The sequence below is a fragment of the Terrapene carolina genome, unplaced genomic scaffold (genome assembly GCF_002925995.2).
Source record: "Terrapene carolina triunguis isolate 2854851 unplaced genomic scaffold, T_m_triunguis-2.0 Scaffold97, whole genome shotgun sequence".
Lineage (NCBI taxonomy): Eukaryota > Metazoa > Chordata > Testudines > Emydidae > Terrapene > Terrapene triunguis.
In genome coordinates this window covers 21,108,079-21,125,678 of record NW_020664448.1, presented here as the reverse complement: position 1 = coordinate 21,125,678, position 17,600 = coordinate 21,108,079, and the positions used below count along the sequence as shown (strand labels likewise).

Sequence of the window (17,600 nt, the reverse complement as noted above, 5' to 3'; positions counted from 1 at the left end):
AAAAAAAAAAAAAAAAAAAAAAAAAAAAAAAAAAAAAAAAAAAAAAGCAAACATCATTCTGGGATGCGTTATCGGGAGTGTTGTAAGCAAGACACGAGAAGTAATTCTTCTGCTCTACTCTATGCTGATTAGTCCTCAACTGGAGTATTGTGTCCAGTTCTGGGCGCCACATTTCAGGAAAGATGCGGACAAACTGGGGTAAGTCTAGAGAAGAGCAACAAAAATGATTAAAGATTTAGAAAACATGACCTTTGAGGGAAGATTGAAAAAATTGGGTTTATTTAGTCTGAAGAAGAGAAGACAGAGGGGACACGATAACAGTTTTCAAGTACATAAAAGATTTTTATGAGGAGGGAGAAAAATTGCTCTCTTTAACCTGAGGATAGGACAAGCAGCAATGGTCTTAAATAGCAGCAGGGTGGCTTAGGTTGGACATTAGGAAAAACTTCTTAACTGCCTAGGGAGGTTGTGGAATCTCCATCATTGGAGATTTTTAAGAGCAGGTTAGGCAAACACCTGTCAGGGATTGTCTAGATAATACTTAGTCCCGTTGTGAGTGCAGGGGACTGGATTAGAAGACCTCTCAAGGTCCCATCTAACCCTATGATTCTACGCTTCAGTGCTACAGTGACACTGCCTGTAGTGTAGACATACTCCAAGGCTCAAGTTGAGTACTCTTGGAGTTCTCGCTTCTGAACACCTCTTTTTGTGGGGATGACAGACTACTAGTGTTATTTTTAAACACTTTTTGTATCTGATGCAAATTTAGTCATCTATAAGAAACAATAACTTAAGAGTTTTTACTGACTAACATTTGTGCCTCCCTTAGGCAGTCAGTAACATACCAGTAGTCTTTAAAATCCTGTTGCATCTCCCCCACTCCCCATGCCCCTCACTTCACTTTAGCAAAGCAAGCAATTAAAGATACTTTAAAGGAGCAAAACTTTGCACAGCAGAGGGTCTGAACTCCTACTGCATGATGACTGCAGGGTGGAAGAATCAATTACGACTGACATGCAAACTCTGACTTGCTCAGCAACTCTGTATAAACAAACTGCAGCCTGGAGCAAGAACTACATAAATAGCTGCACTTTTATAATGTTCTCTTCCGGGTACCAATACAACCCTAACAAAAGCTGAGAAGCCACCCCACAATTTTATTTTTTTAAATTAAATAAAGAATCATGGGGTCTTTCAGACAGCATTACCACGTGTGACTAAAATTTGATTCACTAAGCTTCGATAGTAAGAGATCAAAGAGATAATATCTTTATTTTCCACAACAAATCAGTGTGGTCTACAGAGTTGATCAAGTATAGGTCCTTTCAGAGGCATATTAATGAATGGAAGTATCTTTGAGTAGAAGGATTTTAGAATCTTATTCTAAGACTTCATATGGTCCGGTTACTGAGACACTACAAAATGAAACGGTGACTAAATTATCAAGATATTGTGAAATGGCAAATAGGGTTTTTTCCAGTGATTAGTCATTTGTTAGTGCCAGAAAATGTGCAGACCATCACCAACATCTTACAAAGAAATGTTAAATTTACAAACATCCCCATTACCTTACAATTACTTGAGCCTAACATCCTAGAGCGCTATAATACTTGTTTTCTTTGAAAGAAAGCATATTGTTTTCTAAATTACAAAATAACCAGATTCAGATTTATTACTGAACTTGTAGGATGACGTATGTGCTGCATTAAAACACAGTAAATTTGCTGCTTTTGAAAGGTCAAATTCAACTAAGACAGCACTAGGCTTCCATTCTTCCCAGCGAGCTGCTCTTGCAAGATGCTGAGCACCCTTGATACTTTGGAGTCCAAAAAACTCAACACCTTACAGGATCAAACCCACTTGGAATTTAAATCTATGCAAGTAAAACAGGTTTTATCCAGTAGGCCACGAAGTCCAGAAACAAAGTCTCTCTTAAACGTGACCTGCAAAAGAGGGAGGTGGGGGGAATTCCCCCAAACCCACCAATTTGAATGCTTTATATAATATATAAGGCAGGCATGGTGGATTTTTTTTTTTTTTTTTTAAAAAAAGGGTTTTTTTAAAAAAAAAAAAAAAGAAAAAAGAGAGGGAAAGGAATGTGTTTCTTTTTACTTTAGAAATACCACAAATGTTAAGTCTTCCCTTTCCTTAGCTTTGCTGGATGAGTCAGGGGGTCTCAGAGATGTATATTGTGAGAGTTCTCAGCCACTGACTGAAGGAGAAGAGGTGTTGAACCCTTGACAAATCTAGTCTAACCATTAAACCTAGACAGGTGTTAATAAAAACAACCCACTCAATTTTATACAGTCTGAATAAAAATGAATCCCCAACTCAATCAGATTTGTCTTCTTTGTGACTTGTCCTAATCTTACTAGCTCTCCAGCCAGCCAGAGTCCTCCAAAATCAAGCAGAGAAGCTTTCAGACCTTTCACCACCTTTAAAAAACCCACAAGACTTTTTGTAGTTCACCTTGAAGACTAACATAAAAAACTTAACAGTGCATCTTTATACTGCTAGCTGACCAGCAGGTAGTATTCACAATGGCAAGAAAAGAATCTCATGGAGAAGTAAAAACTCCTAAAGGAGGGTATGTAATTTTCATGGACTTTTTTAAAAAACTTTTTATGGAAGAGACTAATCAAAGGGTGGCTTGTTTTAACATTGTCTTCAACTCTAATAGTCCATAAGTTTACAGTAGTAAGAAGGTGGTGAAAATAAAATGGGAAGGGGGAAAAAACCTTCCACTTAAATTACTTAATTTTCTAATTACCAGGCCAACCAAACTTCCTCTAGCTCTAATATGCAACACTGTTTCCCCTCAGATTTTTAGTGAAAGGTGGAAAGCCAGCACTTAAACTTTAGGTAGTCTTATGTTAATGTTTACAGAGCACTTTGAAGTTGGAAAGTGCTATTAAATGGACTCACTGCAAAGTGGAGACCTCTAAAGTATTTTATTGTTGAAGGGTGAAATTCACCTTGTCCCACCGGCCAATACAAGATTCTATGAACTGCTAAACCCCAGTTAAGGAAAGCAGTACCTATTCTCTATCCAAAAGGGTTTTTTTGTTTGTTGGTTTGTTTTTGACGTATGCCAGGATTCATAGTAAATAGTGCATATTATGGAAGACTCTTGCAAACAGGGTGTGTGTGTGTGTGTGTGTGTGTGTGTGTGTGTCAATGGTTGTCTTGAAGTTACAAACTGGGGACTGAAAAGAGCTAGGCTGCCACACAAAACAATCCCATGCCAGTGGGACACTGCCATCTTCTCTACATTTTTTAGTGTTTGATCTAGTGCAGTTTTAAGAGTTCCAACCAGAAAGTCTTCCACTACTTCTCTTAGGAAACTGTTTCACATTCCAATAGACCTTACTTTAAGAAAGTTTTTGATGAATATCAACCTTTAATTTTCCTTTTCTTAATGTCATCCTACTACCCCCAGAAATATCCCTTTCTATCTCCCTATTGGTTTACTTTTCTTACCAAGAAACTCCATCTCAGCTATACAACCCATATGAGGCTTTTAGAAAACATTTTATCATGTCATAAATGTCTAATTTTACAATATATTCAGAAGAAAAAAAAAAGTATTTAACATTTCAGTTCCAACAGTTAATGAGAAAGGAAAAGGCATCCCTGAACAACACTATTTAAATAACTCTAATGTGGCTACACACACTGACTCACAACAAAGCCCTCCATAAATCAGAACCCTTTGCAGATAAACAAGCAATAGTCAATTACCTTTACTTGACTCCACTATAAAACAGTTCAGCACCAGTTTTGACTACCCAACATCAGAGTAATAATCCAGAACCAAACTCTCTACTAACACTGATGTAATCTTTTATCAGTCAGCGTGCCAGAGTCTAAGCAAAGGGGTTCTGGTGTCTCAATATGACACAGAAAAGTCTTATTAATGAAATTAAAGCAAAGGCCAAAATTGTTTTGAAGACAAAGATTTGTTTCCTTAGTAACTGGCATTGCTGACCTGCAGAATACTAGTAATGATTTTACTTCACAAGATAGCCATTAAATTAGCATCTAGATTTTATATAGTAACTTAAAATAGGCTATGTTTGCCTGAAACCTAGCCCAAAGTAGGCGAGTTAAAAACCAGCTGGTGTTTTAGTTGTGCTTGCCCGAGCCTTAAAATATGAGCTTGAATTCATGAATGTACCTTTGAAGAGGCTAGGAAACAATGTTAAACCTTAATCTTACAGGCTTCAAACTCCTGATATCCAGTAAAAACTTCCAGCATTGCTTCTGGTACTAATTTGCACACAAAAAGCCAGAGTACAAATCAAAACCAGTTTAGAATATTTTTAATTCCAACACAGCAAAAATATGTTTACTAGTCACCACTTTCATAACAGAGCATTACAACTTCCTATAAATTAAATGCTTAACACCAAACAGCTCCATACCTGACAAGTTTCAAAGTATACCTTTTAAACAAACTGAACTTAATTTAAAAAGCATTGTTTGATAGAATATGTTCAATCATTGTGTGGCATCTTAACTTTCCAACACTTAGGCTCCACCTAAGAGTTTTGTTTCATATTAATTTAACCCAAATTTGTCCGATTACTCCATGGGAGGTGTGGGCGATGACACAACCACTGCTGATTATGAAAGTGTGTATTCACCCATAGACAAACATGTCCTGGTGGCATCTAGCCTAGGTATTTTACATGTGCTACTTGCATATGCCTCCCGTGCAGACTTCCTGCATTCAACACCATATTATTTTTAGAATTTACAAGAGGAAAATAAACCTTGATTTATTCAAGCTTTAGGAATTAAACATCCTTATGTGAAAGAGGATTTTTTTTCCTTACACAAAAAAGGTCACTATTAATGGGGAAATTCACCAACTTAAATATTTATTATATGTTTTAGCCACTTGAGATTTCCTAACATAGTAATGGCAAAACGAATTAGTTTTTACAACATAGAAAGAGCTGCGGACCCACAGCTTCAAGGGGTTAAACTAAATTCAATTACATCATTTGGATTTTTTCCTAAACTATGAAGGGAAACATATCACGGGATCTGAATACATGTAGAAAGAAGGAGAAACATCTTTATTTTTGGCCAACAGTACTCTAACTATTCACCTCTCTCTTTTTAGGAGAATCTGAGTGAATTTTAGCTCTGATGTGAAAGCATACAACTGCCTATAGTTAAATACTATGCTAGCTTCCACAGTTCATCTTGTACCCCAATCCTGACATAACATCCTTGCTATACCATTATTTGCCTCACCTGGCAACTAATTATGTCTGTGATATGTAGAGATGACTATTCAGAGCTAGGATCAATCATCTTGCTTCACTTCACTTGTGACCCAATTCAATCCCTGCGGTAAAATGTTTTAAAACACATCTAGTGTCCATAATAGGTTTACTTTTCCTCAAAAAACATTACTGGCAACCAAAGTAAGTGAATAAAGTAAATTAATACCTGCTTTGTTCTGCTCAGTATCAATTATGTAAAGTCATTAATTAGTGTGCAGCATTCATAATCAGGGACATTGAACGATAAATTCGTTCTAAGTACCAAAGATTTTAAATAGGGTTGTCGAATAATTGCAGTTAACTCACGCGATTAACTAAAAAAAAAAATTAATCGTGATTAATTGTACTGGTAAACAACAGAATTCCAATTGAAATTTATTAGATATTTCTGGATTTTTTTCTACATTTTCAAATGTATTGATTTCTATTATGTAAAGTGCTCACTTTATATTATTTTTGATCAAAAATATTTGCACTGTAAAAAATGATAAAAGAAACAGTATTTTTCAGTTCACCTCATACAAGTACTGTAGTGCAATCTCTTTATCATGAAAGTAACTTAGAAATGTAGATTTTTTTATTACATAACTGCACTCAGACAAAACAATGTAAAACTTTAGAGCCTACAAGTCCACTCAGTACTGCTTCTTGTCCAGCCAATTGCTAAGATAAACAAGTTTGTTTACATGGAAGGGGGATACTACTGCCTGCTTCTTATTTACAATGTCACCTGAGAGTGAGAACAGGCATTCACATGGCGGCACTTTTGTAGCCGGCATTGCAAGGTATTTACAGGCCAAATATGCTAAACATTCGTATACCCCTTCATGCTTCGGCCATGTGAATGCCTGTTCTCACTTTCAGGTGACATTGTAAACAAGAAGCAGGCAGCATTATCTCCTGCAAATTGTAACCAAACTTGTTTGTCTGAGTGACTGGCTGAACAAGACATAGGACTCAGTGGACTTGTAGGCTCTAAAGTTTTACATTGTTTTGTCTGAGTGCAGTTATGAAACAACAACAACAACAAATCTACATTTCTAAATTATTCTTTCATGATAAAGAGATTGCACTACAGTACTTGTATGAGATGAATTGAAAAATACTATTTGTTTTTTACAGTGCAAATATTTTTAATCAAAATTAAAGTTAACACTCTATGCGTTGTATTCTGTGTTGTAATTGAAATCCATATATTTGACAATGTAGAAAATATCCAAAAATATTTAAATAAATAGTATTCTATTATTAACAGTGCAATTAATCACAATTAATTTTTTTAATTGCACAATTAAGTGCAATTAATTTTTTTTTTAATCGCTTGACAGCCAAAGTTTAAAACTCTTCAATCTTAAAGTTATTGCTTTACTTCTTATGGAAGGGGGAAGAGATGGGTTTTATGATGGGGTATGTGATGAAGGCTGCCACTAATAAGGAGATAGTGAAAATGCTACCACTTACCAATAATGTTTAATATAAAAAAGAATAATGTTATAATTAGTAGCTAATACCACTATTACTTGAATGGCAACTTCCAAATTGGCATCCTTTTGTTAATTTACAGCTTTCTATAGAGCAGCAATTATCTATTATATGTTTGATGGGTTACAGATTATTATTCCTCCCATGCTGTGAGCCAGAGGAGTATTAAACAATTCAACTCTCCTTTTTCCTAGCCTCTGAGAATGATAGAGGGGGGATAGGATGGTTAGAAGATTTATACCAAACTTTTGTTTGCCTTTAAGGAGAGTTCAAGAACCCAGCAAATAAAAGTGCTTCCCTGGTGGCAACACTTGTTCCCAGAAAACTTGGTGCGACAGTACTTGAGCAACCAGGGCATGCAACAATTTTTCTTCATAAATGCATCAGTGTCTCTTTCACTGCATGAAAGTCTGATTAATCCTTTAATAAGCAGTCCCCGTCTAAGAAATGTATCAAACTTTGTAACCACTGTTAGGGATACTCACAGCCTCTTTAAGACTTCCCATTAGAAAACACTGATAATTGACTAATTAATGCTACATGTGATAATTTGTGCTTGTTAACATGTTAAAGTATATTTTAAATCAGAGTAACGCCAACTGAATACAAAGCTGAACTTAAATTCAATTTGGGGAATCCAAAACGTGAGCAATATTATAAAGAAATGAAAAACATTTTCTTTTTAATCTATATTAAAGCGAAATTACATTGTTCTTCAAATAATATCAGAGGCAGTTTTACATCAGTGCTTCCAGGGGATTTTAAAGTTGTAGTTTTACATGTTCAAAAAAAAAAAAAAAATAGTTTTGCTTTTCACCCTTAATACTACTTAAAGAAAATGGTAGTAATGTGATCGTGTTATTGTTCTAAAATATGCTCCTATAGTTAAACATGGGGAATCGCATCCCTTCAATGTACATGCACAGCTCCTATTAAGGTTAATGGGAGCTGTATTCACAACTGCTGAGCCTTGCTTCCCATACAGCATTAATATTTGGCTCACAATGAGGGCCTGCTCCAGTGCCCATTGAAGTCAATGGAATGATAAAGTCCTCATTGAAGTCAATACTTATCAGGCCCCTACAAAGCACAAACGTTGTTCTTAGGAAAATAGAAATTTTTGAGTACGAAGTCATTTTAAAATTATATAAATGAACAACAAATGAAAAAATATTAGTGTGAATCCCCAAGAGTGTATCTATTTTTAATTAAGATTTTTTCCCAGGGAGCCATCACAATTCATTGTAATTTCACAACTTGATGCCAATTGTCCAGTTTTCCTTTGGAACAAAATGGAAACTTATAAAAGGAAAACACATTTTAAATGTTTTATTCATACTTCCATGAGATGTAATGTTAGTTTGCATGGTCTCTATTATCTTAACTTTTTTTATACAGTACTACAAAAATACTGCATATGGCAGAGTATTCAACACAGGGATACTATCAGTGCTCTTGCATTTTCTTTCTGAAAGCAGTGAGGTATTGTGTGTCATTCTTTCCATTGATGCCCACCCACTGAGCTTAGTGCAAGTTCTTTACAGAGCATTAAAGACATACTTTCATCTTTCTCCCAGCTCACTCTCAAGACAAATAGACTTGCCCTTCCCCCCAAATATGGAAATACTTTGTGCAACTGCAGTTTCAAAATAATTTTGCAGCATCAATATCACAGAGAAATATTAAAGGCTTTTCATTTTTAAAGGATAAAGAAGTCATCTTATTGTATATAATACTATTTTCCAAAACCAAGAAATGTAACTCCTCAGGAACACACACAAGTTAAGAATTTTTAAATGTAACACACACAAGTATATTTCCTTCTTTTAGTTACCCAAGTTTGTTGTGAAATTAGCTAATATAAATGTGTTTTTTTTAATCTTGGGGAAGCTGGCTGATATACAATGCAACGTAAACACTACAGAAAACTTAAAAAAAATAGTCAGGAATCAATGTTATGAACATGAAATTAAGTTTTTATTTGTACTCTGGCTTACATATAGCTCAGTAGAGTGAGAGTAGTAAAAACTTCTACTGCTTTTTAATAGCACAAGTATAAAAAAATTGCCTAAACCTATCATAAGCAGTAGTTACAATTTTAGTCTCCAACAGTACTGTTCAATTAATTTCAGAATGAACCTGAGCTGTGTACTGAGCAGGGCAAAGAACTTCAGAGAAGCTCCATTAATTATGTTGCTGAATACGTACTTCATCTGTACACTAAGGTACTACATTCAATTTAATGTCACCTTGGATCCAAATAGACCAACAAACATTTTCTGGCCCAGAAAACTGAGGTCAGTTCTTTCTTGTTTTTGTGTAAGTGCTGAGGAAGAATGGGAGAGAAATGTAACAGCAGTGTCAATCACTTTATTAGGTCCTTTACCTTTCTATATTACAAATCACATAAAAGCAAAGAATCAAGCTGCATTATTGTTTTAAGGGCCTTTAGTTCCATATTAGATCAAATTACCTGGATCTATCCCTAACTCTGTACAGAACATGTAAGAAATATACAGCTAGCAATAACCCATCTGATAAGAGATCTTATAAAAGGTTAATGGTAAATATCACTGAAAACCAACTTAGCTTTATTCAGGAAGTCATAGAACACTTCATAAAGACAATAGGAAGCTGTTGACAAACTGCGTGGAAGAACTGCTTCCTGCAGGAAAAGCAACTACAAGACAGCTGGACTGAGCAATAGCAGTTTCCTCATGGGGAGAAGGGAAGGGGTATTACACCACTTTTGTAGGAATTAAGTGGACTGTGTTGTATGATTTAAAATAGCCCAGTGTTGAATATAAAATAAGCAAATCACACCAGAAATTACATCTAACATACGGATTTCCCCTTTTGAAAAGTGTTGACTGCTATTACTGCAGCAATGCATTTTATCTCTTGCCCAGAGGTTGAGCTGGTAGCCCCCCTTCATAGTTCATTGAAATGTCAACCTACCACTGGCCAACAGGAAGTGCTTCAAAAGCCATGTGATTGACACACTGACCAATTATGCAATCTTTATTTTATATTCAGTCCATTCTGAAACACTCCTGCTCTGCATGATAATATTGTGCAGGCTAACATCTGACTACTTACTAAGGAGACAATACTTATTTTACCACTGATGAACTCTAGCTACATTTCACAGAAGTTTGCAGCTTTAATGAAGTATAAATGCTACCACCCATGACAGGAATGTGTTTGCCTCACCGCTCTAACTCTGCTTCAATTACACTATAGAATAATTATGCTAATAAAACTCCTGGTTATAAGGGTGATATGAATATTAATGAAGTATTGGACCACCACTTACACATGAAGTTTAAATGATGATGCTGAAATGGACTAATGTAAGAATGCCGGATGTTGGGATTTCAAAACTGGATCCTAACTCAGAATATCCCAGACTGATATATGAGTACAAGAGTTGGTCACTAGAACATTTGGCTATTTTGGGTCATTTTCTCACCTGCCTCTCCCATTGTGAAAATTGTTGCATTTGCAGTTCTTGATCTTTTCATCAAGTGAAATTTCCATACTGTATTTAACTGTCCACAGGATAGACAGATTTGAATTTAATTTTTTTATATATTGTATAATTTTGATGGCTATCACTATTTTAAGCACTTTTTTTATTTTTCTCTAAGTTGCATAAAATAATGGGTTTTAAGCTTTTTAAAATTTTTATCGATTTAAATTTTCACAGTTGTGTGAAATTATGGGGAGTAAGACAATGGGGGTCAAAAAGTTAAAACTTTTAACCGTTAAAACAAAAATTGTCACCATATGTCAAAATATACAAAGTAAATATCCTTAAATAAAACTTTTTTTTTCCAAACAGCATTTTTCTTACTTTGCCTATCTATAAATTTGAATTATCATGACAGGAAATATCTGTCTTTGGTTTGGGTGTGTATGGTTAAATCTATGTTTATCAACATTTATTGATAAAAAACTAGTCTTTCCAAGCATAAGTATAGGGTGTACTACGATAACCAACACCATAAGGCTGACTAACAACTGAAGATATGTCTAATACTTCCACCTATTCTGTATAAATGTACAGTACTTCTATTTACCAATTTACCAGAAAGGATCATGCTTTCATGGAATGGCTTCAGAATGGGGCAATAGGTACAAAAAGCAACAATACCAAGCTAATGAAGAGGCTGAATACCTGGAAGAGGGGCCAAAACTCTGCATATTGTAGAGGGAACCAATTATTCACAGATTCCAAGGCCAGAAGAGAACATTGTGATCATCTAGTCTGATCTCCTGTCTAACACAGGCCAGAGAACTTCCCCAAAATAATGCCTACAGCATATCTTTTAGAAAAACATCCATTCTTGATTTTAAAATTGTCAGCAATGAAGAATCCACCACAACCCTTGGTAAAATGTTCCAGCGGTTAATTACTCTCGCCGTTAAAAATGTACGCCCTGTTTCCAGTCTGAATGTGTTTAGTTTCAACTTCCAGCCATTGGATGATGTTTTACCTTTTTCTGCCAGACTGAAGAGCCATTATTAAATATTTGTTCCCCTTATAGATACTTATACCTGGAATCAAGTCAACCCTTAATCTTCTAAACATATTGAGCTCACTGAGTCTATCAGGCATATTTTCTAATTCTTTAATCATTCTTGTGGCTCTTCTCTGAACACTCTTCAAATTATCAACGTCCTTCTTGAATCTGGACCCCCAGAACTAGACACAGTATTCCAGCAGCAGTCACACCAGTGCCAAATACAGAGATAAAATAACCTCTCTTCTCCTACTCAAGATTCCCTTGTTTATGCATCCAAGGCTCAACAAGCCCTTTTGGCCATAGCATCACACTGAGAGCTCATGTTAAGCTAATTATCCACCATGACCCCCAAATCTTTTTCAGTCACTGCTTCCCAGAATAGAGTCCTCCATCCTGTAAATATGGCCACATTCTTTGTTCCTAGATGTATTAGAGCACAAAAGTCATATTAACAGCAAAAGTCTGGATACACTTATGTTTTGAGAAAACTCAAAGTATAAATAGACAAACTTCCAGTTTAAATCAGCTTCCAGGACCTATATATGTATTCTATCTAAAGTTCAAAATAACTGTTTTAAGAAAACTTCTGAAATATACATTAGCTTGTGCTAAAAGGAATTCTTCAAAAAAATTCTTTACTGTATGTTTTTGAAATATCCAAAGTGTTTCACTGGTACTCAGGTTATAAAGATAACACAAGCAATTCTGAACTGCAATGAGGCTTGTGGGTTACACCTGTAGACAGTGTTATAAGACCTATTAGGGACAACAAATGCTGATCTTCAAGTGTGAACAGAGCCTTCTGAACTATCCTCATCAGACCCTCCCAAAGCACAGAATCACCCAAGGAAAGTAGAAAGAAAACAGCCTATTAAGCTGTTGAAAATCTCCCCAGGTCAGCATGTGACCCAGCAGGGAGAGGTTCAAAAAGTACAGCCTTTATTTTTCTTCCTAACAACCTGGTTTGTTTCCACTCTTTTCCCCTTCAAGACACATCCTTCACAGCTAGCAGCTCTTTCAATCATTTACTTTGGATGTCTGCTTGAGAACAAACGACCTTGCTCATGCAGATGAGTTTGCCAGACTTGTGTGTACTTTCCAGTCTCAGGCTCTTTATTGTTCTTGCTGAAACCTGACCCTTTGAAATGGATACCAGGACACCAAGAAAGGACAAAAAAGAAAAACTTGCAGAAAAAAGGAAAAGATTTTCTGTAGTAATAATGAAACTGTAGAAAAGCTTTCCAAGATCAAATCCTTCCCTCTGCTTTCACCTGAATGAGCATAATTAAAGAATCAATTATAAAAGTGTATTTAAGTGTAAAGACATTTAACATCTCTTATAAAGCAATAAAACCCTTTCTATAAAATTGAAATAGTCAACAATTACTAAAAATAGTAAGAAACACTAGCAATTGCGCAATTTTAAATCCATTACATTTGATCTGAATTAGCAGACTGTTGTGTTTGCAGTTTTGCCCTATTATATAAGCTAGTTCGTAAGAGTAGTACAGTAAAAAAAACGGTTTTGATCTAATTTCAGAATTTATGTTGAGCTCCTCAAGGCCAGTGGGAAATAGTCTCAGCTGGTGTAAACTTGCCTAATTCCAAAAAGTTCAAAGGTGCAATGCCAATTTACACCAGCTGAGGATCTGGCCTAACGTGTATTATTCAGTTACATCGACAAAAATCACAGCTACATACTCTTTGACTACTGCCTATTTTTGGGTTCTTAACACAGAATAATCTCCCAAAGAATTCAGGCTTGAATCCTTTATTTTGGTCAACATGACACAGAAGTTTACAATAATCTTAAAGCAAGCAAGGTATGACTATACAAATGCTTTATTTGGTTCAAGTAAACTAGGATTATATATATGCTTTATTTTCCCTAAATTCAAAATGGCAAATAATGGGCTACTTGGAGCCTCCCAGTTTAACAAAATGCTAAAAATAAGTAAAAGAAAATGCTAAAAATACAGTCCAAGTATTTGAGGGCCAATTATATGTTGGGGTGCTCACTCTTTCAGAGAGGAGGATAGGCTCCTGCTGCTTTAGAAACTATACCGTATAAAAGAAAAACACTCCCTAATGGATTATATATCACACTGCTGGCATGTGTAAACTCTGGTCAGTTATAGAAAAGGGTATACTAATTTCAGTATAGGAAAAAAGCCATGTGTGCATGAGTAAGGAGCAATTTTCAAGAATTTTATGAATTTTCCCTCTCAAGCCAAACAATGTAAATTAATTTTAAGAACTATAAACTCCAACCCTGTAATCAGATCCATGTGCCAATGGACTCCGCATGGGCACGGGAGTCTGCATGCGTGGATCTGAATGCACAATCAGTGCCTATATCATTGCACTTTGAACAATCAGATCAATCCTTTACTCCTCTCACTACAATATCTGCGCCAAAGTTATTTAACATTTTTAACATCCATTTTATAGCAATTTGTGTGACATTTCCATTTATTTTGGCCTGAAGGAGAACTTTATGCAATTCAAAATATCATTATATACATTCAAGTGATTTTTAAAACACAAACACAGAAAACAACCACATCATATTTAGACAAACCAAGAATAAGACTTGTTTAAAACACACAGGATTTTCATAAGAGCCGAGCACTCTCACCTCCAATTGAAGTCAGTGAAAACTGCAGGTGCTCAGTACTATTGAAAATCATGCCCTATAGCAGGGGTCGGCAACCTTTCAGAAGTGGTGTGCCGAGTCTTCATTTATTCACTCTAATTTAAGGTTTCGCGTGCCAGTAATACATTTAAACATTTTTAGAAGATCTCTAAGTCTATAATATATAACTAAACTATTGTTGTATGAAAAGTAAATAAGGTTTTTAAAATGTTTAAGCTTCATTTAAAATTAAATTAAAATGCAGAGCCCCCTGGACTGGTGGCCAGGACCTGGGCAGTGAGAGTGCCACTGAAAATCAGTTTGCGTGCCGCCTTTGGCATGCGTGCCATAGGTTGCCTACCCCTGCCCTATAGTTTTAAAATACATTTTACACTAAATGAACTTTAGTAAAGATGCAGCAATTCCTACACACAGAGATTCTTAAACAGGGAACACAAACTTTGTTAGGAAATACAGCTAACATTTTTTCAAATAGATTTTACTTACTTCAGAAAATATCTCTGGCCAGATGGCGTCTTAGCCATCTCCCAACCTGGTGGCAGAGGTACATCATCAGGAATCTCAAATGAAGACTGGCGGAGATGTTGAGAAGAAGGTGCAGCTCCAGGACCAGTCACTACTCCAGAGGGGGTAAGTGTCCCTGGAGAGACCGCTCCTAGCTGCAGCGAAGCTGGAGAGGAATGAGCTCGGACATGTTGAGGAGTCAAGGCTCCTGCTGACCCTGCATCAGTGCTGGCCTGTCAGGAGTTAAATTGTTATAAGATATTTTACTTCAACAGAAACATGCCTGTTGGAATACAACCTACTTTTAACTTACTGAATGTTTTCTAGACAAGCAGACAGATATGTTTTTTCTAAAATTCTACTTATTCTGAAGTTGCTAACATTCAAGGATGTAGCCCAAAGTAGATTACTTAAGAGCTAGCTTGCAAAACTTTTACATATACCTCTAGAATATTAATTTTAAAGGTTTCTCATTCTTGTTTAGTTTTACTTTGTATGCATATAAAAAGCCATTTTCTTTGTGAGGATCATACCTTAAGGCAGGGGTGGACAATCTTTTTGGCCTGAGGACCACATCGGGTTTCCAAAATTGTACGGAGGGCCGGTTAGCAGAGGCTGTGCCTCCCCAAACAGCCAGGTGTGGCCTGGCCCCCGCCCCCTATCTGACCCCTCCTGCTTCTCGCCCCCTGACGCCCCCCCCGCCCCGGGACTCCTGCCCCATCCAACCGTTCCCTGTCCCCTGACTTCCCCCCGCCACCCCATCCTCTCATTCCTGACTGCCCCCCCCGGGGACCCTTGCCCTATCCAAGCCCCCCTTCTCCCTGTCCCCTGACCACCCCCAGAACCTCGGGCCCTGACTGCCCCCTGCTGTCCCATACAACCCCCCCTCTCCTTCCTGACTGCCCCCTGGGTACCCCTGCCCCCATTCTACCCCCCCGCTCCCCGCCCTCTGACCACCCCAACCCCTATCCACACCCCCACCTCCTGACCACCACCCCGAACTCCCCTGCCCTCTATCCAACCCCCCCTCCCCCTTGCTCCCTTACTGCACTGCCTGGAGCACCGGTGGTTGGCTGCGCTTCAGCCACGCTGCCCAGAGCGCCAGGACAGGCAGCCGCGCCGCCCGGCTGGAGCCAGCCACTCCTCCGCGCAGCACAGAGCACCTGGTCAGGCCCTGGCTCTGCAGCTGCGCTGCCCCAGGAGCTTGCATCCCCGCTGCCCAGAGCATTGCACCAGCAGCAGAGCAAGCTGAGGCTGCGGGGGAGGGGAACAGCAGAAGGGGGCCGGGGGCTAGCCTCCAGGGGCAGGAGCTCAGGGGCAGGGGGCCATAGTTTGCCCACCTCTGCCTTAAGGCCTGATCTTATCCCCATTCTTCAAAGGGTACTCCTGTCATGCCTGATTCACAATTCCCTTGCATACTGAATTGGTGGAAATGACTATGCAAAGTGGGTGTAAACTACTACTCTGGATTGTTGGTGTTTTACACCTATCCTGCACAGATGTAAATGACTACTCAAGCCCACTGGTTTCAATGGGAGTTCCACATGAGTAGTGACTACAAATTGGGCTCCAAAGGACTATTTCATAACAGTGCAAGATATGATATGCAAAAAAAGGGTTCCCAATCTTCAAGTAAACTGTACTTTAATTGTATGTATGGTGCGTATAAAAAGGGAGCAGCACTAGCTACAGCCAGAATATGGACAAACAAATCAAATTTTCCACAAACATCTCTGCAAACCTTCCTCAACCCTGGCCCACAAAAAACCTTGGGTCTCTCTTGACCTGAGGACAGTGAATCATGTTAAACTGTGTCGTTTTTCCTGATATGGATACAAATCCACGGAGAACAAAAAAATAGCTATGAAAACTATATTTAAATGTTGACATACATATATATAGATAGATAGATAGATAGATAGATAGATAGATAGGCATTCACTTCCCATGTACAGTAGGATAATTTGCACTCCTACATTTTATTACGTAAATGTCAGCCCTTGCCATATCACTGTACCTAGATATTGCAGAATACATGGGGCTCATTTATGAACTCAGATGTGTACACTCATCCCATTTCTCATTAAATCAGCTACTGTGCCTTATGATGTAATAGAATGCAAACTCTCAAAAGCAGAATTTGGCCTATGTTACACAATTATCCAGTGTCTGCATTTTGCAAAAGCAACCATGTATTGGAAGGACATAACTCACTCAAATGTGAAGTATTTGGTTTTTTGGATTTTAACCAAAGACTTAATATTTTCCTTACCCCCCCTCCCCCCCAAAAAAACCCTCAAGGTGGATATTCTTATGGCAGTATCAGACAAGAGCCAAGGAAAAAGGACACCATCACAATCATTTTAAAATGAAAAGGTCAACAATGAACCCAATAATCCTATGGCTTCAACTGGCTTTTAACTACATGATTTACTACAATATATTGTCCTAAAACCAGCCAGCACCAAGGAACAAAGATTTTAGCTAAATTGTGTACTCTAGTAGCATTTGCAATGTACACACACAGTCCCCAAGTTTTAAGGTGCATGCTATATGGATAGATACTAATAACATGCACCTCATACAATACATTTCAAATATGTAATATACTTAGCTGCATTTACTGTCGTCTTAATATGTACTCAACAGTATACATGATTACAGCATCTAGCTATAAATGATTGCTGAATACCTATTAGTACACATTTGTGCATAAGAACACCATGATAAAACTTGCATAGTAAAAATAGTTATAAAAAGTATTAGCTGTACACATAGTAACCTTCTTCCCAAATCTCAAGAGTTCAAATGGGCTGTTACCACCCACTCCAAATGGGACTAGCTCTGTGAATCATCATCAATAATTCATAATTCTATAAATTACAAGAAAGCAAGAATCTAGAAATAACCCACCCCAACCGCTTTCTATTTTCTTTGCAGTCCTTTAACTCAGGGGTTCTCAAACTGGGGGTCAGGACCCCTCAGGGGGTCACGAGGTTATTATATGGGGGGGTGTGAGCTGTCAACCTCCACCCCAAACCCCACTTTGCCTTCAGCATTTATAATGGTGTTAAATATATAAAAAAGTGTTTTTAATTTATAAGGGGGGGGGTCGCACTCAGAGACTTGCTA

The 17,600-nt window shown here is 37.4% G+C and overlaps 1 protein-coding gene across 7 annotated transcripts in view; it reads right to left on the bottom strand.

The window, feature by feature from the left end:
* Positions 1-17,600, bottom strand: part of YAP1 (Yes associated protein 1) — a 186,178-nt gene that overhangs the window by 136,419 nt on the left and 32,159 nt on the right. For 6 of the 7 annotated variants that reach the window (XM_026651589.1, XM_026651591.1, XM_024215657.2 and 3 more), the window contains one exon: positions 14,451-14,701. In XM_026651589.1, the coding sequence (XP_026507374.1) occupies positions 14,451-14,701 (251 nt within the window). Of the gene's footprint in view, positions 1-14,450; positions 14,702-17,600 lie in introns of those variants that run through there. The other variant, XM_026651592.1, reaches the window with a different exon arrangement.